Source organism: Coloeus monedula, assembly GCF_965178545.1.
Source record: "Coloeus monedula genome assembly, chromosome: 22".
Classification (NCBI taxonomy): Eukaryota; Metazoa; Chordata; class Aves; order Passeriformes; family Corvidae; genus Coloeus; species Coloeus monedula.
This window is the reverse complement of record NC_138802.1, coordinates 1471027-1498086: the sequence shown is the minus strand read 5'-3', so window position 1 is coordinate 1498086 and position 27060 is coordinate 1471027. Positions and strand designations below refer to the sequence as shown.

Sequence of the window (27060 nt, the reverse complement as noted above, 5' to 3'; positions counted from 1 at the left end):
GCCAGTGGATGGAGAAAATGGGAATTTGGGTTGGTTTTTTTTTTTTTTTTTTGGTGTGACACCCCCACCACTTACCGGCGAGAAGCTTCCTATGTTCTTTAGAAAGCAGGGGAGGAGAAAAAGGAGAGAAGAAATCAGTTAGAAGCAGGAAAACAGGAGCGGCCCCCAAGCTTTCCGCCTCCCCAAGCCCCCTCCGCCACCTGAGGTGCTTCCAGGTGTCTCTCCCAGCCCTTTCCAGGTTGGATCCTGCCCCACATCCAGGCAGCATCGAGGAATTCTTTCTCCCTCTTCCCAGCGATCCAAATCTCACAGGCGAAAAGGAACTCCCAGGGAACAGACCTGGGCTCTTTTCCCACGTGCAGCAGGCCCTGGAAGGGAATCCAAGGCCAAGCTGTGCCCTGGGGACATCCACGTGGTCTGGATCCAGCTGGGAAGGACCAGGGGCAGAGGGACAGCAGGACTGGCACTGCCACCTTCGGCTGCAACACCCAGAAAACCCCAGAGCTCACCCAGAAAACCCCAGAGCTCACCCAGAAAACCCCAGCTCTTCCCCTGTTAACCCTCACTTCGGGAGGCCATTCCCATCCCCACCCTCCAAGCACACGGATTTGAACACGTCTGAGTGGCACAAGGAGCTCCCAAATCCGCCGGCAGCCGGGAAACAGCCGGATCCTGCTGATCCCGATGATCCCACACGCAAATCCTGCCCAGCAAAACAAGGGGGAAAGAGCCCCAGGACACCGAAACCGTGCCAAGCACAGCACAAATCCCACCAGGAGCGTCCCAGCAGTGACTCCTGACCACCCTGGATCTGATCCACGAGGAGCTGGCACTCGAGGAGCTGCTGGGGAATATCCCAGGCGCAGAACTCCCATTAACCATTAAATTCCACGGATTTTCTGGGCAAAGGGATGAATTTCTGAAAGCAAACCACAGTCAGGAGCTAAACCTGCAGCTGCCACGGCTTCAGATGTTTCCCTCTCCCATCCCAGCCTGATCCCTCCCCTTTGAAGGAGAGGGCTGGAAGCACTTTTGGGGCTGAGGGAAGCGGAGCGGGGGATGAAACAAGGTCCCGGCAGAGGTGACGAGAGAGCAGGGCCAGGGTTGGCAGCTGAGCATTTCAACAGCCCTGAGGAGCCTGGATTGTCCATCCAGGGAGTCGGAGAACTCCCGTGACCAGCATGGAATGCTGCCTGTGGAAGCAGGGTCCCTGTCCCACGGGGGGAATCCAACCCCTGGCCCCTCTCCTGTATTCACAGAGCCCCAGGGGTGTGGATGGATGGAGGGAGGGATGGAGGGATGGGCCAGAGGTGCCACCTCCTCTGCCAGGTGGCAGCAGCACGGATGGAGGCAGCACCACCCCCGTAATTTGAATTTAGAGGGGCCGGAGCTGAGGGAGGCAGAGCTGGAACTCCGAGCCGGCCACAAATATTCCACCTGTCCCAGGCCACGGGAGCTCGGCTCTCGCTTCTGTTTTCCTTCCTCTTTTTATAAATCCAAAATCCCAAAATAACCTGGGCTGCTCTGGGATATTTTCCAGCTGTTTTTTTCCCCCTCTCTCTTCCTTTCTGCTGGCGCTGATTTAGGGCTGCGGGACACGATCCCAGAAGGGCCCTGGGATGCCCCCACAGCCAGACTGGACACTTGGCCCTGAGGAGCCACAAGCCAAGGGTCACTCACAGGGACTCCAGACCGTTCCTGTGCTCGGCCACATCCACCCACAGCTCCGGATGGACATCCCAGCCCCTTCCCACACAATTCCCATCCATCCCATGGCTCCCTGTCCCTCAGGAGACCCTCCCAGCCAGACTGGACACTTGACCCCACAGAGCCACAAGCCAAGGGTGACTCCAGACCTCTCCTGTGCTCAGCCACGTCCCCTCACAGCTCCGGATGGATACTCCAGCCCCATCCCACACAATTCCCGTTCATCCCTGTCCCTCGGAGCCCCCCCAGCCCAGCAGGGCCCAGACGTTCCCCTCTGATTTTCAGAACAAAAGTGCAATTGAGCCGAGCCACCCCCGAGCCTGACCCTCCCTTCAGCAGAATTCCCGGGGCTTTGATTTTCCCCTTCACGGAGCTGCGGCTCCGCGAGGCCGCTGAGAACATCAAGGAGAGGCAGAGAAGTTTGTTTTACTCGGGATTAAATAAAACAAAACCCGAAAGGAGAGCGGGAGGCTCCGTTCCAAGGTCAGGCACTCGCCTGTGGAACGCTTCCCCGGCCAGCAGCGCGCTCGGAGCAGGGAATATTCCTGGGAAGCGAGGCAGGGCAGGAGGAGGGTGCCGGAACAAAGCTGCCCTTCCCTGCTTTTCCCTTCCCTTCCCTCCCGAGGCACCCAGGATGTGCCTTTGAGTCACTCCGGGTGTCTGGGACAAGTGGCACTGCTGGGAAGCCACGTGTGGCCACCCCCGGAGGCAGCTCCTGAGTCACTCCCAGCGTTTCTCCCGGGCCACTTCCCTGCCAAAGCACGGGGCAAAGCTCAGCCAGGCACGTTGTTCCCTGGGAAAACCCTGCCTGGAGATCCCCGGCCTGGAAAAGAGGCTCTGGGAAGTGGCTTCAGAGCAATCATGGGCAGGGCAGAGAGCCCCTTTCCCGGTTTTCCTTCGGAAGGGAAGCTGCTGCCTTCCAGGGAATGGGATTGGGGTGGGTGTTCCTCACCTGGGAGTGTCCAGGAGCCGGGAGGAGGGGCTGGGAAAAGTCGGGATAGCCACAAACAGATCCCAGCAACTTCACACTGAAATCCCTCCGCAAACGCAGCCCGGGAATTCCTCCCTTTTCCTGGCGCTCGGCAATGAATTCGGGAATTTTCGGGAGTCTGGGGCCGCGCTGTTGTTAATTACACACTAATTAAGCACGTTACACCCACTCTCAGACACAGATCAATCAACTGGCAGCGCATCAGCGTCCTGCGAGCCCGCCTCCCTGCAGAGCCGCGATTTTGGGATTGGGATTGGGATGGGAGCATCCCCAGAGCCACGCCGGGAAGGAGGGAGAGGAAGAGGCCGGAATTCCTCCACCTTCCTCCCTTCCCAAGCTCCGAAAGTCCCCGAAACGCCGCCAGGATTGGAACCAGATGTGTAGGAAGTGTCTCATTAGCGGTAATTGCTTCGCGAGGATTTGAGGTTTCCCCTCTCCGCCACCACCAAAAACACTCGGAAGGAGCTGCCGTGGGTCCGGGACAAGGGGAAAAAAAAACCCCTCAGGGCAGAGTTTGTGCTGCACAAACGTTTGGGATTGGCGGCAGGGAAAGTTTGTTCAGCGGGAGCTGAGGGATCTGATCCCATCCCGGCAGATTAAGCTGGAAAAACTCCGCCTAAATCCCACTTTCCTGCCTCATCGCGGCCAAATGATTCGTGAAATGGGCTCACAGTTACGTGCCCTGCACCCTCCCGGCTTCCAGAGGGGGAAAACGGGCACGGGGCACTCCGGGAGCTCCTGTCCCACAGCCCGGGGCTGGTCGGGGATGTGGCAGCAGCTCCAGGCTTCCCCACCCCAGCCATCCCCGTGCTCCACCTGCAGAGCAGTTTTCCATGGATTGCAGGGCTGGAGCGGACAAATCCAAGAGATCAGGGCAGGCAGGTCCTTGCAGGGAACAGGCTCGGAGCAGGGAGACCCAAACCAAGGCAGGTTTCACAATTTCTGCAGGGACTGGATGAGATCCAAGACCTTTCCAAGGCCCTGTGGCATCCAGAGCCAAGATTCTCCTGTGCTGCACGAGTTCCCCACACCAGGGGCGATTTTCCACCTCTTGCATAAATCATCTCTTGGTTCTCGTGCTGCATTCCCACTTCTCCACAGAAAACCACCGCAGAATTCCCAATTTATGGCACAAACCTCTCCACGATTTTCCTCCCTGCACCCCACCAGCGCTGGATTTGATCCCTCCTCGGTGAGCAGAGGGAAGCAGAGCCATCCTGCTGTCCCCCTGTGCTGGATCCCGGCAGGCTGAGCCGTCCCCAGGCCCACTGAGGGCTCCAAGGAAGGTGATTACAGACAGCAAATCCCAGGAAGCAGCTCCCCGGATCCTAAATCCCACCAGAATCTCACTCCACGCATCCCTCAGGGACAGGACCGAGCTGTGAGGACACAAAGCCGCACCAGCCCTTTGTGGTGCCATCACTTCGGCACCTCCCTGAGCAACATCCGTGTCCCGAGCGCCATTCCCGACACCGGGACAGCCCCGATCCCGGCTGGGACACAACCCCGGCCGCTCTGGCCCCGTTTCCTCCCGCAGCCCTGGGGACAAAGGCGCCTTTGCCGGGCACAACGCCGGGCTGGGGTCAGAGGAGGAGCCGCACCCGCTTTATTTTTGGTGAGAGCGGCGCAGTGGCGATGCACGGATCCCCCGGGCTCCTCAAGTGCCACCAGCGGGGCTGCGTCCCCCGTTCCCAGTGGGGCTCCCCGTTCCCAGTGGGGCTGTGTCCCCATTCCCAGTGGGGCTGTGTCCCCATTCCCAGTGGGGCTCCCCGTTCCCAGTGGGGCTGTATCCCCATTCCCAGTGGGGCTCCCCGTTCCCAGTGGGGCTGTATCCCCATTCCCAGTGCGGCTCCCCATTCCCAGTGGGGCTGTGTCCCCATTCCCAGTGGGGCTCCCCGTTCCCAGTGGGGCTGTATCCCCATTCCCAGTGGGGCTGTATCCCCATTCCCAGTGCGGCTCCCCGTTCCCAGCGGTGTCCCCCCGTCCCCATCGGGGCGGTGTCCCCCCGTTCCCAGCGGTGTCCCCCCGTCCCCATCGGGGCGGTGTCCCCCCGTTCCCAGCGGTGTTCCCCCGTCCCCAGCGCAGCCCCGGCGCTCACACAAAGGCCGCTTCTGTTGGAGCCCGGCGCTGTTTCCTGGGAAGGGAGCCAGGCCTGGCAGCTCCCGGCAGCGGGAATCAAAGCCCCGTTTGTGCTGCCGAGCCCCCCGAGCAGCGCTGGGGCACCCGCGCAGGGCGGCGAGGCCGGAGCAGCCGGCCGGGGACAGCGACACAGCCCCGCGCACAGATGGGGACAGCGGGGGGACAGCGGGCACGGGGCGGGACGGGAGCCAGCCTTGGCCCAGGAAAAGCTGTGCCACGGGCAGGACGCTGGGCAGCCCCCCCAGGAGCCCCCCGAGCCCGGGAGCAGCCGCCGTGGCCACCGCGGGCAGGGGGGCACGGCCGGAGGGCTCTCCTGAGGGTGCCCTGCTTTGTCCCTGCTCCTGCTTTGCCACGCCTTTATCCACGCTCCTGCTTCGCCGGTTTTTTATCCATTCTCCTGCTTTTTCCTGCACCCACGCTCCCGTTTTCTCAATCCCAATCCCATTGCCCATCCTGGAATGCCAGTGCAGCATCCTTCCTCAGCCCTAAACTCCCGTGTCCGGTGTCCCAGTTTCCCTGCACTGGAGGGAAAGGCAAATCCCCCGCAGGAATCCACGCGGCCTCTCCTTCTCCTCTGCTCTTTACGCCGCTTTTAAGTCGCTTTTCCGCTGTCCTGAATAATTGACGGGGACATGAAAATTTAAAGTCTTTCAAGATCCCATTAAAATTCATTTCCCTTTCCCTTCGGAGAATTGCCGTTGCCGGAGTCCCATGTAGGGCAGCTGCTTTCCTTCCCGGGACTTAACTCCGGAGAAAATTCCCTGTCAATTGTTCCATGGAGACCCTGGAATGACATCCCTCATCCCTCTCCATCAGCAGCCTGCTCATCCCATTCCCTCCTGATTCCAGCACCGATCCCGCAGCTCTGCCTCCTCCAACCTGTTCAGCATTCCCATGGCAGGATAATGGGATCCTGCTCTGATCCAGGACTGCAGCCCCTCGTCCTCTTCCTCACAGGAATTTGGGGTGGGATTCCCAAAATCCCTTTTCCTCAGCTATTCCTGTTTCACATCCCATCTTCCCTGAGCCTGGGAGGGAGGTCTGGGATATCCCAGCAGGACAAATCCCAATAAACCATCCAGGGTCCCTTCCAGGATGCCCAGTGCTGGTGGCCGTGGTCCTTGGCACACTGGGAATACTGGGAAGCGCTGGGGGAGAGCATCCAGGCAAAGCTAATCCCTGGAGCAGCACGGCCTTGGAGAAGTGTGGGATTCAAGGGGAATCCTGCCCTGGGAATTGGTGGAGTCTCCATCCCTGGAGGTGTCCCAAAATCCCGCGGAGGTGGCACGTGGGGGCGTGGCTCGGTGGCGACCACGGCAGTGCTGGGTTAAGGGTTGGATTCCATGATCCAGGAGGGCTTTTCCAGCCTTAAATCATTCCATGGTTCCGTGATTGGAAAGGTCTTTTCCAACCTGCACGGGTTCTGTGATCCCAGGGGTCTTTCCAACCCCAAGGATTCCATGATTCCATAAAAGGCTTGGCCCATTCCCTGCCTGGCCCCTTCCTAACACTGACCCATCGCATCCCATTAAAATTCCCAGGAAGAGAGGGACCCTGGCCTGGGAAGTTTAGGACAGATGGCCCTGGATTTAGGAACATATTCCTAAATTCCTCCAAATTGTCATTAAAAGGCCAAAACTGTGTTTCCCTGGAGCATCTGTGACGTGGGAGGAATAACTCAGGGATAACCTAAGGAATAACTTAAGGGAACCATCACAAAGCATCAGGAAAACAGTAAAAAAATGAAAGTTTGAGCTGCTTTTAGCGCTCTTAAAATGTCACCAAGGCCACCAAACCCTTTTCTGGGAGCTGTTCCCAGCTTTCCTCTGCTTCCCAGCCGCTTCCCAGCTCTCCAGAGGCTGCCGGGACAGGCTCGTGTTTCCCACAGAACTCCTGGAGTTAATCAAGTGTCACAACCTTGGGCAAAGCTCTCCCAATTTCCTCCCCTTGACCAAGTGATCCCGAGGATTTGGAGCAGGCTCCATAAATCCCAAAGCCACGTGGGGTTTGTTTTCCAGGAGGGAATTACCAGGGGATGCTGGGCGGGAAGCTCACACTTCCCTTTCCAGTAGCAGGAAAGTCTTTTTTTCCCTTCTTGGAAAAGGAACAAGGGCTTCAGAGCAGGCTCCAGAGGGATGGGATGGGATGGGATGGGATGGGAAATATCCTGGGCTAGAAGTGACCCACAAAGATCCCCAAATCCAACCCCAAACTCCCACCCCGGCCATTCCCACTTCCGCAAGGAATCCCAGAATCATTCAGGCTGGGAAATCCCTCCCAGCCCATCGAGTCCAAGCTCTGCCCCATCCCCGGAGCGCTTCCACGTCCAGGCATTCCTTGGCCGCCTCCAGGGACGGGGATTCCAAACCTCCCTGGGCAGCGCATTCCAAAGTTCCACAACCTTTCCCATGGAGCAATTCCTGCTGCTGTCCAGCCTGGCACCAGCTCGAGGCCGTTTCCTCTTGCCCTGTCCAAGCCAGGACCAACTGCGGGCAGCGCCGAGGCCGGGGCTTACAGAGGGAATCCAAGGAAAACACGGAACACAGGGCGAGGACGCGTTCCCAGGGCAATTCCTCCCTCATCCATCGAGGTGGGAGCACGTCTCCCACCCCAACCCCCCCCTCACAGCTCCTGCTGCCACAGGATCTTCTGGAGCAGGGCTGGGATCCAGGGGAGCTTCCCAGCCCTTCCCAGGTCCATCCCGAACAGCGAAATCCAAGGGGCAGATCCTGGGATATGAAACTTCCGGAGAGATCAGGGCCTTTTTAAGGGAACGACGAGGAAACAGCAGGGAGAGCACCTGGCACGAAAGCCATGGAAAAGCAGGAGGTGGGAATGGATTTGGGGTCAGCCACAGGGTCCAGCATGGCTGGGAGGTTCCAGGAAGGACTGGGAGCTGCCCACTCCGGGGTTTTGGGGGGAAAACATGGAAAAATCCCAAATAAAGCCCGTTAAAAACGGCTGCAAGCGGCACAGAGGAAAAGGCTGGCAGTGCCCAGCAGCAGGATCTCCCTGTCCTGCTCCAGAATCCTGCAGCTCCTGGAATTTCCCTTCCTTGTCCCTCTCCTGCAAAATTTCTGCAGGATCAGGAAGGATCAGCACCATTCCTGCCTGCAGGAGGGTCGGCAAGAGGAGCTGGCATCTTTTCCAGGATCAGGGAGAATTAACGATCCTCACGGGAGGCTGAGGAGGCCAAATTTGAATTCTTTTTTCCCCTAAAAGAAGCTCTAAAGCCGAACAGAGTCTGATCCATCCCCAAGGGATGCCCGGTGTGGGTGGCAGCAGCACTGTTCAAACACTCCTGCTTTAAAACATTCCAGGTATCCCAATCTCCACCCTCACGATCCCTGGGATTCGGGCACATCCCGCTTTTGCCAGGGAATTTTTATCCACACTCCTAACCAGGACAGAGGGGTTTTTTTTCTCACAGCAGGGGACAAAAGGGACGAGCTCTTTCTGTGCCCTCCATGCCCTGCTGCCACCTGCCAGGAACAGGCGGATCCAAGATCCAAGGAATCCTCCTCCCACACACGCCCTCGGAGCTGGGAATCCCACAAAAGCATCCTTGTGGGGCCGGCCCCAAAAGAGGAGAGGAACGATGTTCTTACCTAAGGAACGATCCACGGGGGACGGGGCAGCACATGGAAAAAAAAACACAGGGAAAAAGGCTGGATCAGACCAGGGAAAATCCTGCTGGGAAAAGGGCCTGGGGAGGAGCTGGACCCTCACCCCAAAAAGCTGCGATTCACTCCCAAAAAAATCTGCAGTCCCCCAGAGCAGAGGGTAACCCCAAAAAGCTGCAGCCTTCCAGATATTCACCCCAAAAAAGCTGCAGCCCCCCGAGGAATTCACCCCAAAAACCCCACAGCCCCCCCAAGGCCTGTTCCCTACAGCCCAGCCCCTTTTCCCCTCTACCACAACCCAAAATTCCCTGTGGGAAGGACAACGAGGACCTGACAGAGCCAGGGAGAGGCTCCTGTCCTTAAAAAGCTGATGGGGGAGTGAGGGTCCAGGAAAACCAGGGAAAAGCTCCTGTCCCTAAAATCTGAGGCCAAAGGGGCAGTGAGGATCGAGGAAAACAGGGAAAAGCTCCTGTCCCTAAAATCTGAGGCCAAAGGGGCAGTGAGGATTGAGGAAAACCAGGGAAAAGCTCCTGTCCCTAAAATCTGAGGCCAAAGGGGCAGTGAGGATCGAGGAAAACCAGGGAAAAGCTCCTGTCCCAAAAATCTGAGGCCAAAGGGGCAGTGAGGATCGAGGAAAACCAGGGAAAAGCTCCTGTCCCTAAAATCTGAGGCCAAAGGGGCAGTGAGGATCGAGGAAAACAGGGAAAAGCTCCTGTCCCTAAAATCTGAGGCCGAAGGGGCAGTGAGGATGGAGAAAAAACAGGGAAAAGCTCCTGTCCCTAAAATCTGAGGCCGAAGGGGCAGTGAGGATCGAGGAAAACCAGGGAAAAGCTCCTGTCCCAAAAATCTGAGGCCAAAGGGGCAGTGAGGATCGAGAAAAACAGGGAAAAGCTCCTGTCCCAAAAATCTGAGGCCAAAGGGGCAGTGAGGATCGAGGAAAACCAGGGAAAAAGCTCCTGTCCCTAAAATCTGAGGCCAAAGGGGCAGTGAGGATCGAGGAAAAACAGGGAAAAGCTCCTGTCCCAAAAATCTGAGGCCAAAGGGGCAGTGAGGATCGAGAAAAACCAGGGAAAAGCTCCTGTCCCTAAAATCTGAGGCCAAAGGGGCAGTGAGGATCGAGGAAAACAGGGAAAAGCTCCTGTCCCTAAAATCTGAGGCCAAAGGGGCAGTGAGGATCGAGGAAAACCAGGGAAAAGCTCCTGTCCCAAAAATCTGAGGCCAAAGGGGCAGTGAGGATCGAGGAAAACCAGGGAAAAGCTCCTGTCCCAAAAATCTGAGGCCAAAGGGGCAGTGAGGATCGAGAAAACCAGGGAAAAGCTCCTGTCCCTAAAATCTGAGGCCAAAGGGACACCGCGGGCTGGACGAGGCCGGAACAGCGGCAGCAGCTGCTGCCAAGGGCCGTGCCAGGGTTGCCAGGGCTGCCGGGCTCTGTTATCCAGCAACAGCCTTTGAAGTCAGGGCCCAGGAATGTGCCCGGCTCTGCTCTGCCAGGGAAGGAGGGACAGCGCTGCCGGAGCCGCCGGAGCCACCTCGCTGCTCCCCGGGAGCATCCCCGGTGCTCATCCCATATCCACATCCCATATCCACATCCCGTATCCACATCCCACAGCCAGTGCCTCGAGGAATCCTGCTGCTCTCCCCTGGAATCCCACTGGTTTCCCCTCTGGAATCCCACTGCTTTCCCCTCTGGAATCCCACTGCTTTCCCCCTCTGGAATCCCGCTGCTTTCCCCTCTGGAATCCCACTGCTTTCCCCCCTGGAATCCCACTGCTTTCCCCTGGAATCCCGCTGCTTTCCCCTCTGGAATCCCGCTGCTTTCCCCTCTGGAATCCCGCTGCTTTCCCCTCTGGAATCCTGCTGCTTTCCCCCCTGGAATCCCACTGCTTTCCCCTGGAATCCCACTGCTTTCCCTGGAATCCCGCTGCTTTCCCCCCTGGAATCCCGCTGCTTTCACCCTCTGGAATCCCGCTGCTTTCCCTTCCTGGAATCCTCCTGCTTTCCCCTTCGTTTTCCAGGAAAAAGCCCCCGGAAGCTGGAGCTGGTCCCCACCACCCCGGCCAGGCCGCACTGCTCATCCCATATCCCCAAACATCCCCTCTGCAGCCCCATCCCTCTCCCAGCCCCTTCCCCACGGGAGGGACCCCACTGCACACTCCCTTTGTTCATCCAGGCTTCTCCTGAACAAATTCCGACAGATTTTGGGGTGTTGGTTCCCAGGTGGGCGGCTCTGGGCCTGGGAACAATGATTGCTGTATTTGGACAGCCCCGGAGCATTCCCAGGATTTCAGCTGCCTGGAGCTGCAGGTGCGGGGCTGGAGCTGGGATTGGAGCAGCCACCGACCCCCCCTGGATGAGTTATGGGATCATGGAATGGCTTGGATGGGGTTTAAGTCCCAGCCAATGCCACCCCTGCCATGGGCAGGGACACCTCCCTCTGTCCCATGTTGCTCCAGCCTGGCCTTGGACACTTCCAGGGATGGGGAATCCATGGAATAACCTGTGCCAGGGCCTCCCCACCCTCCCAGGGAAGGATTTCTTCCTGATATCCCACCGAAATTCCCCCACTTTCACTCGGAACGCCTCGTTGCGGTGCAGCCGGAAGGACCCAGCGGAGCCTGTTATCCATTCTCCGCCCATTCCAGAGGCGAGATGTGACTTTTCCCACCCCCTTGACCCCACCACCCACGGCCTGGATTCCGGGATCGGCGCCCAGGGTGACCCTGAGCTCCCCCAGGGCGCAGGGAATGTGACACATGGAGATGCGGGACACGGGAGATTTCCTGGGAAGGGAAAGGCTTTCATCTGGAGCAGGCTCCAAACGAGTGCCAGCTGCTCCCAGCTCCCTCCTGGCACACGCACGGGGCCGGGGCAGGGCACATTCCCACATTCCCACGCGCATCCCACAGGCCGGAGGCAAAGGGCGCCAGTCCGGGGTCAGGTGTGACGTTATCCCGCAGGGACAGAGCCACGGGCAGGCTCTGGGATCCCCACAAACCCTTCCCTCCCCAGGCCAGATCCAGGATTCATCCCTGCCTCCACCATTCCAGCACGGAGACTCCAAATCCCTCCAGCTGCTGGCACAGAACTGAACGGGATCAGCTCCCAGTGGGAATTCTGTGAGCCCACATTCCCAGCACTGACACTGCCCCAAGAAGCACATCCCAACTTCCCAAAACCCCTCCTGCCCAGCTCCAGAGCCTTTCCAGTGTCCCAGTTTCCCTCCAGGAACCCGTGTGGCCTCTCCTGAAATTTCCTTTGCTCCTTGGGGGGTTTAAAGTCGCTTTTCCTCCTCCGTGGCACAGGGGCAGCAGGAACGGGCACGGGGCACGAGCAGTGATGCCACTTCCACAGGGAAGTGGGTTTGTGACAATCCCGGGAGCCCTGGGCCAGCCCGGGAGCGGCACCTGGCAGAGCAGGGAGCAGAGCCCCGGAATCCCACACTGGGATCCAGGGAATGCCACAGGAGGAAAAAATTCCCTCCCTCCTGTCCTGACCATGCCCCTCTATGAGCATCAAGCAGCAAGAGAATCCCAATCCCAATCCCAATTCCCTTCCACAGCCACTGCAGCATCCTTCCTCATCCCTAAATTCTTGCTTCCAGCAGGAATCTGCCAGACCTCCCCTCCCTGCCCCTGGAGCAGCCAGAGGGGTCAGTCCCCACCCCTCAGTGCCACCCCTGTCCTACCCTGGCCACCCCCCTGGGAGCCCTCTGGACAGACGGACAGCCGGGAAGCGTCCGTCCTGCAGATCCCAGGGCACGGGGCCAGGGTTCAGAGGTCCCAGGGAAAATTCCCACTGGAAAACGGAGCAGAAGGGATGGACTGCGTGTGAAAAACGGGATTGTGCCCGAGGAACGGGATTCAGAGCTGGATCTTCTCTTATCACGACAGACGTGGCAGCCAGAGGGTCCCCAAGATCCCCAGGGCAGCAGCTCCAGCCCCCTCTGCTGCTTCCCGGGATGGATTCCAGCGCTTCTCCAAAGGGTTCCCACGCCTGGGCCGGGCGGAGGGGCTGGAACGTCCAACATCCTCCCCCGGGGCTGGAGCAGCGCTGGTCACTCACTGCGGCTGCTGCCCAGAGGCCGTGGAAACGCCAGGGCCCAGCGCTCCCAGTGCCCCTGGCCAGCGGGAGGCTCCCAGTGGGATGCTCCCGGAGAGGAGGAGGAGCAGGAATAATCCACAGGCTGCAGCTGCAGGAATGTCCCAGCACCCTCTTCAAACCCCTTTGGCTTCCTGCACTCCTCCTTTTCCAGGCTGGGAAAAGCCCAGCCTGAAGGGCAAAAACCCCATGGAAAAGGAGAATTTGGGATGGAGGGAATCCAGAGGGAGCCCCACAGCAGCCCCAACCCCAAATCCACAGGCAGAGCTGTGGGATGGGACATTCCCGAGGCATCCCTGGCAGCCTCCAGGGAGCCAGGGCACTTCCAGAGGCTGGAAAAGGTTCCCTGGGGCAAAGAAAGTGCAAGTGCAGGGTGTGAGCAGGGCTGGAGCCTGAGCGGGAGCTGCCGGGGAGGGGAAAGGAGCAGTCTGGAAAAACAATTCCAGCTGGGATTGCTGTCCCTTGCCTCAGCCTGGGAACTGGGGCCCGGCCAGCAGCGCTGAGCTCCGGGCTCCTCACGAGCCGCAGGAGCTCGGGGTGGGATCAGCTGGAGGCGGGAGGAGCCTTGGGATGCAGTTGGAGTTCAAAGGGAATGTGGCAGGGATGCTGCTGCTGCCGCCGGGCATCCCCTCCCCAAAAAAGCTCCCGGCGGTTTTTCCCCCCCACCCCGATGGCTTCCAAATGGAAGAATCCCTGTGGTGTCCAAAGCAATTCCCCACATCCCAACCCAGCCCAGCTTCCCGTGCTCTTCCCGAGTGAAGTGGGTGGGAAAATCCAGCCTTTGATGTTGCACCGAGCGAGCGGCTCCAAAACAAAGCTGGGCCACGGGAGATAAAAAACCCCAAACAAACCTCGCCACGGGACGCATCCGGGAGATGGAGTGGGAAAGAATTCCATGCCCGTGGAGGGCACGGCTGCGAGAGCTCCGTGGAAAAACCACAGGGCAGCTGTTGTCCACTCCCAGCACAGCAGCAGAGCCCAAAAATCCAGGATTCTGGGGAAAATCCCCCTAAAAACGCTGCTCTGGGCAAGGCAGGTGCTCCCCCAGTATTGCCCTCACATCGCTGGGAATCGCCCTGAATTCCCTGGAAGAGGCTCCAGTGGAGGTCCACAATATCCCACTCACTTCCCTCAAAATTGCCCAAATTCCCTGGAAAAGGCGCCACCGGTGCCTCCCCTAATTTTCCCTTCACACCCCCGGAAATTGCCAAAATTCCCCAGAAAAAGCACCAGTGCTGCCTCCCCAATTTTCCCTTCACACCCCTGGAAATTGCCCAAATTCCCTGGAAAAAGCAGCAGTGGCACCCCCCCGAATTTCCACTCGCAGCCCTCGGCGAGTTCTGGCACTGCCCAAATTCCCTGGAAGAGGCCGGGAAGCGCCTGGGAGCTCCTGGCTCCTTTCCCAAGGGAGGCTGCCCTGGATCCTGGGGCGCTCCAGGGATGCATAGCTGGAATTCCAGGCTGGCAGGGCAGGAGCCGTGCCAGGACAGGTTGTGCAAACATGGAAGGGGCAGGGAGAGAGGGCTCGGGAAAGGGGGAAAGGCTGGAGAAGGGAAAGGGGGAAAGGCCGGAGAAGGGAAAGGGGGAAAGGCCGGAGAAGGGAAAGGGGGAAAGGCCGGAGAAGCAGCTGAGTCTCCCTCACACTTTTAAGGGTTCCCAAATCCAGGGATACTGGGCAGGGACTGGTCAGCCCAGGGCTACTGGGCAAACACTGACAAGTCCAGGGATGCTGGGCAGGGAGAAACTGGTCATTCCAGGGCTCCTGGGCAAACACTGACCAGTCCAGGGCTCCTGGACAGGGACTGGTCAGCCCAGGGCTACTGGGCAGACACTGACCAGTCCAGGGCTCCTGGGCAGATAAAAACTGGTCAGCCCAGGGCTACTGGGCAAACATTGACCAGTCCAGGGCTCCTAAGCAGATAAAACTGGTCATTCCAGGGCTACTGGGCAGACACTGACCAGTCCAGGGATGCTGGGCAGGGAGAAACTGGTCAGTCCAGGGCTACTGGGCAGAGACTGACCAGTCCAGGGCTCCTGGACAGGGACTGACCAGTCCAGGGATGCTGGGCAGAGAGATTGGTCAGTCCAGGGCTACTGGGCAGGGACTGGTCAGTCCAGGGCTCCTGAGCAGATAAAACTGGTCATTCCAGGGCTACTGGGCAGAGACTGACCAGTCCAGGGCTCCTGGGCAGATAAAAACTGGCCATTCCAGGGCTACTGGGCACTCACTGACCAGCCCAGGGCTCCTGGGCAGGGAGACACTGGCCCTGCAGCTTCTCCTGCAGGGAAGGGCAGCGGGATGTGCCAGAGCAGGGCCCAGGAGCTGTGGCAGAGCCTCCCACTCGGGATTAAAATTCCTCAGGAATTTACTAAACAAATGGAGCTTCCCGGCTCCTGCCACAGGCCCGGGGGATGTTCCACATTTCTGCCACGCCAGGGACGGAGGGGAGGGACCCTGGGGTTGGGGACAGGGCTAGGACAGGGCTGGGACAGGGCTGGGTGGCCTCTGCAGCACTGAGACACCAGCACTGTGGCCAGTCCCCGTCCAGCCTGGCCTGGGACACTCCCAGGCACAGGGAATCCATGGAATACCGACTTCCACGGCTTCCCCACCTCACAGGGAAGGGTTTCTCCCCCAATATCCAGCCTAAATTCCCCCTGTTCCAGCCTGAACCCTTCGCTCCTTGCCCTGCTGAGGAACCCCTCTCCTGGTGGGATCCTCCAGCTCCTGGGAGGCCGCTCCGAGGTCTCCACGGAATTTCCTCTCCTGCTCCATCCTCCAGGCTCTTCCCAGTGTGTTTTCCATGGCATCCCTGAGAGGAAACCTGCTCCAGCCCCCAGAGGAGGCGGCAGGAAGGGGCCCCCAGGGCTGGATTTTCCCCTCTCCACTCTTTTTTTCCCTGTTTCCCACATTTCCCAGCTGCTGGAGAACTCCATGGCCCTCCTGGGACGGAGGTGTTGATGCTGCTCTCGTTATCTCTGATGGAAAACAGAGCCGGGGAGAGGAGGAAGGAAAGGAAAAACCACTTTTTGGAGGGAAAAACCCACACATCAACCCCTTCCCTGCCTGCTCCGGAGCACAGGGAGATGCCAGGGATGGATTCAATGGAATGGCAGGGGTGGAAAGGGTGAGCAGAGCACGGGAAGCGAGCACAGCCCCAGCCACCTCTCCCGAATTCCTGGGAAGAGAGGAGCCCTCTGAATTCCTGGGAGCCTCGGGAAGGAGCCTGGAATGGGAACTGTGCAGGGGCAAAAGCAGGAGAAAAGTGGGAAAAGAGGCAGCGGGGAAGGGGCAGCTCTTCCCACAGGGATGGGAATTGGGGAAAGGCTCTGGAATGGCTGCAGTTCCAAGGAAAGGGACTTTTTCCACCCGTGGAGCACCTGCAGCACATCCCGAGTTTTTTCATGGAGCAGAATTTCAAAGGCTCCTGAACTGTGGTCACAGCAGTGCCCCAAAAACGCCCACAGTGTCCTCAGAATGTCCCAGAGCTGCTCCTGATGTCCCAAACCCACCCCAAAACTGCTCCTTCTGTCCCCAATCAGCCCCAAAACTGCTCCTCGTGTCCCAAACCAGCCCCAGAGCTGCTCCTCGTGTCCCAAACCAGCCCCAGAGCAGCTCCTCGTGTCCCAAACCAGCCCCAGAGCAGCTCCTGATGTCCCAAACCAGCCCCAAAACTGCTCCTCCTGTCCCAAACCAGCCCCAAAACTGCTCCTCCTGTCCCAAACCAGCCCCAAAACTGCTCCTCGTGTCCCAAACCAGCCCCAGAACTGCTCCTCGTGTCCCAAACCAGCCCCAGAACTGCTCCTCCTGTCCCAAACCAGCCCCAGAACTGCTCCTCCTGTCCCAAACCAGCCCCAGAACTGCTCCTCGTGTCCCAAACCAGCCCCAGAACTGCTCCTCGTGTCCCAAACCAGCCCCAGAACTGCTCCTCCTGTCCCAAACCAGCCCCAAAACTGCTCCTCCTGTCCCAAACCAGCCCCAGAACTGCTCCTCCTGTCCCAAACCAGCCCCAGAACTGCTCCTCCTGTCCCAAACCAGCCCCAGAACTGCTCCTCCTGTCCCAAACCAGCCCCAGAACTGCTCCTCCTGTCCCAAACCAGCCCCAGAACTGCTCCTCCTGTCCCAAACCAGCCCCAGAACTGCTCCTCGTGTCCCAAACCAGCCCCAGAACTGCTCCTCGTGTCCCAAACCAGCCCCAGAGCTGCTCCTGATGTCCCAAACCAGCCCCAGAACTGCTCCTCCTGTCCCAAACCAGCCCCAAAACAGCTCCTCCTGTCCCCAGTCAGCCCCAAAACTGCTCCTGATGTCCCAAACCAGCCCCAGAACTGCTCCTCATGTCCCAAACCAGCCCCAGAACTGCTCCTCGTGTCCCAAACCAGCCCCAGAACTGCTCCTCGTGTCCCAAACCAGCCCCAGAACTGCTCCTCGTGTCCCAAACCAGCCCCAGAACTGCTCCTCGTGTCCCAAACCAGCCCCAGAACTGCTCCTCCTGTCCCAAACCAGCCCCAGAACTGCTCCTCCTGTCCCAAACCAGCCCCAAAACTGCTCCTGATGTCCCAAACCAGCCCCAAAACTGCTCCTCGTGTCCCAAACCAGCCCCAAAACTGCTCCTCGTGTCCCCAGTCAGCCCCAGAGCCACTCCCGGTGCCCCTGAACCCCACAAAAATTCCCCTCCAGGCCTTTCCACCACGACTAAACCTCCTGGAACCCCTCTGCCTCCCCTCCAACCTGCGCTGCCTCCCGGGGGTTGCCCTGGGCTGACCTCCCTTCCCAGACAAGACTCAGATGTCTCGGATTTTTCCAAGCTGGAGCCACAGGACACGAGGATAAACTCCCAAACATCCGTGTTTTTCCACTCAGCTGCCTCCATTCCTCCAATTCCTTCTGCGAAAAGCCCTCCCAAGGTTTGTTTGGAAACTCCAAAGTGCAGCAAAGAGCAGCTCTGCTTGGAGGAGCCGATGGGAAAGCGAGTCCTGGAGCTGAATTCCCAGCCTGGGAGCTCGGGAATGCTCACCAGGGTGGCAGGAGCAGCTCCTCAAGCCTGGCTTTTCCCAGATTTCCAGGAGCTGGGTGGGCTGGAAGGGATTTGCAGAGGACTCAGGGGGAGGGGACTCAACACAGAGAGAACGGGGCTTCCAAGGTGCGGGAAGAGTGGGAAATCCGTGGAATATGACCCAAAGGAATGGCTTTCCCAGGAAGAGTGGAGCGGCTGCCGAGTCAGCTGGATGCCAAAATAAAAATCCCACCTGCCCTGAGCAGCACCCGGAGCTCCCTGGGGTGGGAGCAACTCAAAGCCCCCCGGTTTTGGGATTTCTCACAATTCCAGCGGTTGGGAGAAATCAGCTCCAGCACAGGTGGGGTGTCCAGGTGCTTTTCCAGCCCTTCCCAGTTCCCACATTCCCACAGCAGCCCCCCTGGCACGGCAGCAGCATCCTGGGGAAGGGGGAATTGATGAGTTGAAGGGACAAAGTCTGCAGGAAATGATCCCAGGAAATGTTGGGAAGAATCAGTGGCTAGCACAGGGCAGGGAATAAGGAGAAATCCTTTGTATCCCATAGTGTATTTGTATACAATATGGATTGGGAATTAAAGCTCGGAGGGAAGAGTCCAGACATGCCCAGGAGCAGCAGCAGAACCCTTCCCAAAAAATGCTGGATGGGAGGGAAGGGCTGGGGCCAGCCCCAGCCACCTGTCCCAATCCCACACCAAATCCATGGATCCCGATCCCTGCTCAGTTCCTGAGGGCCTGAAGGGACGGCGTGGAATGGTTGGGGTTGGAAAAGACCCTAAGGATCATCCCATTCCACGGGCAGGGACACCTCCCTCTATCCCAGGGTGCTCCAAGCCCTGTCCAGCCTGGCCTGGGACACTCCCAGGCACAGGGAATCCATGGAATACCGACTTCCACGGCTTCCCCACCTCACAGGGAAGGGTTTCTCCCCCAATATCCAGCCTAAATTCCCCCTGTTCCAGCCTGAACCCTTCGCTCCTTGCCCTGCTGAGGAACCCCTCTCCTGGTGGGATCCTCCAGCTCCTGGGAGGCCGCTCCGAGGTCTCCACGGAATTTCCTCTCCTGCTCCATCCTTCAGCACCACCCCAGCTCCCAGCAGGGCGCACAAAAACCCCCAAATCCCAGCGGGGAGGGCAGAAACCTCCCCTAAATTTGCTCCAAAAGCCCCACTCACACTCACACTCCTCCCTTGGAGTGAGGCAGGAGCAGGACTGGTGCTTCCCCGGGATAGCGCGGAATTTTAGATCCCTATTTTTATGGGTGTTTTGTATTTATAGGCCCAGTTTTTTTCATAAATAACAAAAAATTCTCCTTCCCTCTCCCAAAATCCCATCCAGGGCAGCCTCTCTTGAGCTGCTGACCCAGAGCGGGGTCATTCCCCCCGTCAGCATTCCCAGCTGGAAAAAGGGGTTATGGCCTCCCTGCCGTGGATCCGAGGGGAGGAGGGAGCCAGTCCTGGGGTTTTTCTGTTGTCCAAGCAGAATTCCTGCATTCCTGGCCCTGTTCACTCCTCTGCTCTCAGGACACACTCAGCAAAGGCTTTGGGGGCTCCAAAATCCTTTTGGGGGCTCCAAAATCCCATTAGGGACCACCATAAAACTGCAGGATGACCCTAAATCCCCTGCCCATCAACCTCTGACCCCCAAATCTGCTCCAGAACCCACAGCCCAGAGCGACCCATCCTAAACACACACAGCTAGAACAGCAGGATGACCCTAAACCCCCACCAACCCCAAAATCAGTGCCAGCACCCCCACCCCGAACACACCCAAACCAGCAGGACGCCCCTTAACCACCCAACCCCTCGCAGAGCAGGGGAAAAATCCCGGAAAAATCCTGGAAAACTCCTGGGAACAGCCTCACCTTCCACGCAGTGCTCCACCTCCTCCAGGTTGCGCAGGGTGATGCGCATCAGGCTGGAGTTGAGCATGAGCTCGTTGCGGTGCGCCGGCCACAGCGCCTGCGGCGCGGGGTTCACGAAGAAGATGCGCGTGTCGCCCGTGGCCACCTGGTTGTCACAGATCAGCGGGTCCCCGAAGCCCCCGATCACCACCTTGTTGCCCCCGTCCAGCAGGATCTCGTGGGTCACGATGTCTTTGCCCTTCAGGTAGCGCCAGACCCGCACCTGGAAGGGGAAGGGGAGAGAGGTCACAGGGTTGTTGGGCTTCCTGGGCTCCCATTTCTCCTTCCTGGGCTCCCATTTCCCCTTCCTGGGCTCCCACTTCCCCTTCCTGGGCTCCCACTTCCCCTTCCTGGGCTCCCACTTCCCCTTCCTGGGCTCCCACTTCCCCTTCCTGGGCTCCTCTTTCCCCTCTCTGCGCTCCTCTTTCCCCTCCCTGTCCCAAACCATGGAGGATTCAGCCAAGGGAGCCCCTCTCCCTTTATCCATCCAAACTTCAGGCCTAAGAAATAAATCCTGGCCACAGGAGCCCTTCCCAGTCCCCTCTCCCAGTGTTCCCAGCGTCCCCGGACTGGCTCGTCCCCCTGCACCCAGAAATCCACCCCACACAGAGGAAGCAGCAGCTGCCACGTGGCTCTGAGGGCACACAGGACACTGGGGACACATCCCCATCCTGTCCCCATCCTGTCCTGGCCGGTCAGAAATCCCCCGGGTAGGGAATCACAGAATCCCTGGAATGGGAACAGCTCAGGGTCCCCCGAGCAGGGAATCACAGAATCCCTGGAATGGGAACAGCTCACTGGGGCTTTGTCGCTGTCACCACAGGTGTCCCTCCTGCCACAGACCTGAGGGCACCTCAGCACCCAAGGCCTTCAGGGAGGGGGTGGCTCCATGATAACACGGGTGGCTCTGAGATAACGGGGTCTGGAGCCCCTCTCCAAGTCAGGACACCCGTCCTCGCTTCCAGAGTGTCATTCCCAAGGGGGAAAAGGGGCAGGGAATGGATATTCCCACACGGCTGGGCAGCCAGACATCCCCCACCCGTGGGGGACACTGGGGGTGGTGGTGGTGACACGGGCCAGGAGGGGATTTAGATCCAGAGCAGATCTAATCCCGCTGGAAAAGGAACCATTCCCGGTTTTCTGCCTCTGCCCCGGTGGCCCTTCAGGTGTCCCCTCCCTGGATCCGAGGGGCTGTTCAGACACAGAGACTTTTCTGCCAAATTCCTCCCCATCCCCTCCCTCGGCATCTCCAGGCAAGATCTGAGGCTCCAGAGTTCGGATCAGGGGTTGAAGCCTCGCTGGGGGCTCTGGGGAATGCAAATCCTGTGATCCGTCATCAATCCCGGAATTTTTTTTTTTGCAGCCCTGACTCCAGAATTTCAGCCCAGCTCTCAGCCCTGATCGAAGAGGCTTCAAAGTTCACCCTGAGCCAAGCTCCTGCACAGCGTCCCTGGCAGCACTGGGAGGACGGGAACAGGGTCATTCCCACATTCCCTGTGGCCACAGGAGCCACAGGACGGGGCCAGAGCCTCCTGCTCAGCGCCAGCCTCACCTGCTGAGCAGGAAAAGGGAACGAATCCAGCACCGCCTGTGCCCTGCAGGCACAAATCAAGGCTGAGAACCAAGTTTAGGCCTTTATTTCTCCTGTTTTCCTCACACTTTCTCCCTCTGGTGAAACATTTGGAGCGGAACCCCAGCCTTGGGGGGGGGGGGGGGGTCTGAGCTCCCAGGCAGCGCAGCCATCCCAAAAAGGCAATTAATTACCCCAATTATGACCCCAACAACTGCACCCTGCCCTTCTCCCCTGCATACCTGAGCTGCACCAGCAGCCCAGGTGTAAGCAGGGCTGTGACAGCAGCCGCACATGCCTCGGCTGCTCCCAGGCGTGGAGAGCTCGCCCCGTTCGGGGCAGCCACGTGTTCCCCACACCCGTTCACCCTCCAGCAGGAACGGGGGTGCTGAGCCACCCCACAGCTCCAAAACACACGGGGTAATTCGTCCCTGGGATGTGTCCCTCCCCGCACAGCCCAAATCCAAGCTGCGGAGAAGGGACAAGGGCCAAGGGACAAGGACAGGGAAGGTTTTGCACCTCCTGCAAAGCCGCGGAGGGGGTGGGATGAGAGGCTCTTGAAAGGCTCCAGCTTCCTCAGGAGGGGCGGCTCCGATCTCTGCTCCCTGGGAGCAGCGACAGGACCTGAAGGAATGGCTGGAGTTGTGCCAGGAGAGGTTTAGGGTGGAAAGCAGGAACATTTCTTCCCCCGGAGGGTGGTGGGGCACTGGAGCTTCCCCAGGAGCGCTCAGGGATGCCCAGGGTGGGACTGTGCGGGGATAAAAGTTGGACTCTGCTCCCTGCGGGTCCCTCCTGCCCCAAACCATCCCGCGACTCCCTGAAGAAGCCTCGGAGATCTTCCCTGATCCCACAGGGATAGCAGCACCCACAGCGACATCCGTGGCAGGGGACAGCCCCTCCCGAGGCCACCAGCGGCCGTGGCAGCCCAGGTGAGCCTGGAAAAGCTGTGAAGGGCTCAATCCTGCGCGCACAACCCCCTCCTGCCTCCCCAGCTGCTCCTCCAGCCTCCTCCCCGGGCTGGAGCTGCTCTCTCCCCGCAGTCAAGTCAAGACACCTTCCCGCAGCCCCACCTCCTCCTGCTGCTGCTCCAGCCCCAGGGCAGGCTCCGGAGGAGGTGAGCAGCAAACCAGGGCGAAAAACCTGCCAGACAAAGGAGGAAAAAGGGGGGAAAAACCTCCTCCAGCAGGCAGAAAACACAGCCCGAGGCTGGCGCTGAAAGGCGCGCGCGGGGCGTTTTCACAGCTCGGTTTTGGGCTTTTTCTTTTTGGGAGGGGGGGGAAAAAAAAGCTGAATTCTCCCCCAGCTCAGCAGCAGATGGTAATTGGCGTTAATTGGCGTTAATTGGCGTGGCTGCTGCGCTCCGAGCCAGGCCACAGCACTCCCCGAGAACATCAAGAGTCCGGCGGCCTCCTCCCCGCCCTGCTCCCTAATGAATGGATGCGCAGGCACCAAAGCCCCGCAGTTACCTGCGGGCATCCCATTCATCAGCGCCGCACAATTAAGACTTTGTCACCGCTGACTCACCGGCGGCAGCGAGGATCGCGGAGAAGAGGAAGGGAGAGGGAGGAAAAAATGGGGCTGGGACCTGTTTGGAGGAGGACCCTTCCCCGGAGCGCTCTGTTTTTCCAGGGAGAGCAGAAAACGCTGGATTTTGAGGGGGTTTTGCAGCGCCGGGGAGGCAGAGGAAGAGCAGCCACAACTTTATCCAGGCAGACCCTTGCACGGGCGGGTTTTAAGGGCAGGAAAACAAATGAAATAAACAGAAATGAAAGGATTTTCCAACGTGCCACGGGGTGTATCCCATGATGGGGACGGGGACCACCTGTGCAGGAACATTCCCGCCGGGAATACGCTGCGGGAAATGCCAGGCTTGGCTTTGTAAAGCCAGGTGAGAAGCTGGAGCAAAGTCCCCTCTGGAGGAGCTGTCACTCGGGGTCGCCACTGAATTTTGGCAGTTTTGGGAGAGGAAAGCCAGAATCCACTCCGCTTCCAGCCCTTCCTTCTCCCTTTTTTTGTCCCTCTCTGGGCCTTTTCCCTGCCCTTTCCCCAGGACCCAGCAACTCCCGACAAAAACCCCCCAAAACCTGGCCTCTATTGTCCGGAACAGGATCCACATCCTTTTCCACGCTTCCTACAGCACTCACAGAACCTGGATTTGTCCTATAAATAGCAGCTGCCTTCCTACACATCGGGATAGCCCAGAAAAAGGCGCTTCAGGGGGTCAGAGCAGGAAGGGACAATGCCAGCACAGAGGAGCCGCAGCAGCAGCTTTGGGAAGAAGTCAGAAGCTGCAGTCAGGAGTGTCAAATCCCTTGGAAAAACAGCACGGCAGCCACTTTTTGGGAATGCTGTCAGCCTTCCCCAGCTCCCCTGGCAGCGCAGGAACGGCTGGCAGCGATTTCGGGGTGTTTATCTAACCTTAACTTCACGTTACTCCTCGCGTTTATCGGCGCCCATCAAAGCCCTCAGCTGGGAGGGTTGGGAGCCGAGCTGGGGAGAACAATGCCCCAGTGAGGAATTCACAGATCCCCACGTGCCCGCTCCCTCCCGGACCACCCAGCTCCGGGAATACTCGGGATTTTGGGTGTGGAACTCCCCGCACACGCTGGGCCCTCGCCTTTCCTCTGCTGATAAGGAAGAACCTGACAGGAGATAACGGCGGGGTCTGGGGAGCAGCGACCAGGGCAGGACAGCGGGGATTGGGGCAGGAATTTCCTCAGCAGCAAGGTTCTGGATTTATCCCAGCTCCGCAGGGGCAGTGCAAGGACAGCAGGAGCCGGGGGTCAGGTTTAATCCCGAATTGCTGCTGGAATTTAGATGTTTGGTAAAAAAAAAAAACCCCAAAACCGCAACAAAATAAACGGTAGGGGTGGCCAATCCAGCCAAATCCACACAATTCCAAGAGTTTGGGAGATGTTAGGAGGGCGAGAAGCCAAGAGCTGCTGCAAAGCTGCACATCCCCAAGTCACTGCAGTGACGGGAGATTTATCTGCGTCCAGCTCCTTGGGACACCCCAAATCCCATTCCAAAGCTTTTTTCCCTGCAAAGACACCGTGAGACGCCACTAAAAATGCCACGGGATGGGCTGAGGGGCAGGGAAAGGGACAGGGAACCACTGTCCTGGGGAAATTCCCGAATGTCACAGCACTGCCGGGATGGGATGGGGAGAAAGCTTTCCTGCTTTCCCTTTTACACGACTCCAGGGCTGGAATGGTGTCTCAGGAGCACATCCCGGCCCTTCTGTGCTCTGAGGAGACCAGGAATGGGCAGGAGCAAAAATCCCAAACTCCAGAGCAAGCAGCACGAGCCTCTCCTGGGCACTGCTCAGGGAAACGCCGGGAAGAGATTCCCTTCCTAATTTCAGGAATACGAATTGTGCTTCTCACAAAGCCACCACGGGCAGCTCCATTCCAATCCCGGCTGCTCCAGATGGGGCTGGATTGCACCTTGCAAAGGCAGAGCTGCTGAGCAGGCAGCTTTCCCCATCCCAGCTTTTCCCATCCCAGCTTTTCCCGTCCCAGCTTTCCTCATCCCAGCTTTCCCCATCCCAGCTTTCCCTGGCCCAGAGTCCTGCCCTGCTGCTGCAAGCTGATTTTCTGCCAGGCAGACACCTCGCTGCGAGTCTGCGAAAAGGGATTTTCTTTCTCAGCCGGGCATTTCTGCCTCGCCACCAGCGTGGCAACCTCGCGCCGGCCTCAGGTGGCCACATGCATCTGTGCCCCGCTGCTGGCAGCAGCTCATTAATTCTGCGCGGAGCACCCAGGATGTGCCAGACACTGCAAACAGACGGTGCCTGCTCTCGCCTGGAGGGGCTGCGATCCCATCCGCGAGGTGCAGATGGGTCGGGGGGCGCTGGGAGCGGGCACCGGGCACCAGCTGGGCGGGCAGGGGCTGGGGGATGCTCGGGGGATGCTCCAGGGAAAGTTCGCCTTCCCCTCTGCCACCACAGCATCACCCCCGGCCCTGCTCGGCGCCAACCGCGGGGTTTTTTTTGGAGGAAAAGGGGAATGGGGAGAAGAGGAGAAGGCAAGGGAAGAGCGTGTCCTTGCAGGCGAGATTCCTGCCCCGGCAAGGGTTAAGGCGCCCGGCACGTTTTCTGTCAAGCGGGCGGGTGGGATTTCAGGTTGCTCGGGACTTCGCCGCCTCGTAGCTTCGGGGGGGAGATAACAAAACCCCATAGCCCGAGGCCAGGTTGGTGGTTAAACAATAGCTCGGGCTGCAGGAACTCGAGATGCTGCTAAAGTCAACAGCGAGCAGCGGCTGGAGGCAGGAGAGGCTCCCAGCACCTTCCCGGCAGCCGGGCACGGAAAGTTGGGAGGCAGCTCCGCATCTCGCCTAAGAGGGAAATGCCCATAAAAAGCAACCTCCGGAGATTCCCCCCCCCCCCTCCTCCGCCGGCCGCAGCTGCGGGAGCCGCTCCGCAGCCTAAAAAACCCCCAATTCCACCCCAAACCGCACGGGGCCAAAGTTCCCCCCCGCGGCTTTACCTTGCAGGAGTAGGTGTGGTGCACCGGGTCCACGTTCATGATCTCCTCCACCGTGCCCGTGAGCACCACGTTGGCCTCCTCCTCCCTGCGCTCCAGCTCCCGCTCGGGGCAGCTCGCCAATCCCAATCCCAGTGCCATTCCCAGCGCCAGCAGCGCCAGCAGCGCCCGGCCCCCGGCCGCCCGCGGTGTCCCCATGGTCCCGGCGGCGGTGGCGGCCCGGTGGCGGTGCCGGTGCCCCGGCGCTGCGCGCAGACAAAGCGGCCCCGCTCGCAGGCAGCGCTGGCGCAGCCGAAAGGGCCACTTTTGTTCCAGGAGGTGAAAAGGAGGAAAGAAAGAGAGGAGGGAGGGAGGCAGCGAGGGGAGGGGAGAGCAGGGGAGGGGAGAAGGAGGAAAATCCCAGGAGGAGGAGGAGGAGGAGGAGGGATCTGGCTCCCCGAGAAGCGCTCGGCGCTCGCTGCCGTGGCCCTGGAAGAAAGCGCGCAGATTTGCATGCAATCTGAATTGCTGATAAGGAGGGAGCGGGGGTTAGGGGGAGAGGAGGGAGGGAGGGAGGAAGGGAGGGAGGAAGGCAGCACGGCCGCCCGCCCGCCCTGCTGGCAGCGCTCGGTGCGAACGCCGCCCCCAGGAAAGGAGCTCGCCTCGGTTAATGGATAATCAGCGCCGCAACGTGAGGAGACTTTTAAAGGTGTAGGGACCGCAGCCGGCCCCGCCGCCACCCCAGCCCTGCGCGACAGCTGTCCCCAACCCTGTCCCGGGCTGTCCCTCCCTCCATCCCGCACCCCCGAGATGCTCAAAGAGGGGTGGCACCCCGGCCTTTCCCTCCCTGTCACCCCCCAGCCCGAGCAGCAGCTGTCCCCAGCCCCGTCCCCTCCATCCCGCACCCCACAGATGCTCAAAGAGGGGTCGCATCCCGGCGCTTCCCTCCCGGACACCCCCAGTTCCACCCCCAAAGGTACTCCCGGGTTTTCCCTGCGGGGAAACTGAGGCAGGGTTGGTCCTGCTCCGCAGGGACCCCCACGGCTCCATCCCGGGCCACATCGCTGTCACCGCGGTGCCCGGGGCTGTGCCCCGCGTGGAATCGTGGTTTGGGTGGGAAAAGACCTTAAAAACCACCTCATGCCACCCCCTGCCTGGGCGGGGACACCTTTCCCCACCCCAGCTCGCTCCAAGCCGCGTCCAGCCTGGCCTGGGACTCTCGCAGGGACTGCGGGTGTCCGTCCCCCGCAGCACCGCGACCTCGTGCCCCGGCTCCCCTCGGGGGCTGCGGGCCGATTTCCCCAGATGTCCCGAGCAATTAGGGCAGATATAAATGAAGAGTTAAGTGGCACCGGGGGAGGGATGTTGTTCGTGCCCTCCATAAATCAGCCGGCCCCGGAGGCGCTTTACGAGGCTGTTTCCATTCGCTCGCCCTAAACAAGCCCCGCGTGTGACCCGGGCCGAGCTGCTGATCCCAGGGTGAAGTTTAACCACGCCGGGTGGCACCTGCCAGCACAGGATGTGACACATGGCGTGTCCCCGTGTCCTCCCGCCA

At 59.6% G+C, this 27060-nt stretch overlaps 1 protein-coding gene across 1 annotated transcript in view; it reads right to left on the bottom strand.

The window, feature by feature from the left end:
- Window positions 1-25724, bottom strand: part of AGRN (agrin) — a gene marked incomplete at its 5' end in the record, with an annotated part of 85560 nt that extends 59836 nt beyond the window's left edge. The window contains 2 exons of the mRNA XM_082295608.1: window positions 19434-19695; window positions 25530-25724. Coding sequence (XP_082151734.1) covers window positions 19434-19695; window positions 25530-25724 — 457 coding nt within the window. The remainder of the gene's footprint in view (window positions 1-19433; window positions 19696-25529) is intronic.
- Between the last annotated feature and the right edge of the window lie 1336 nt (window positions 25725-27060).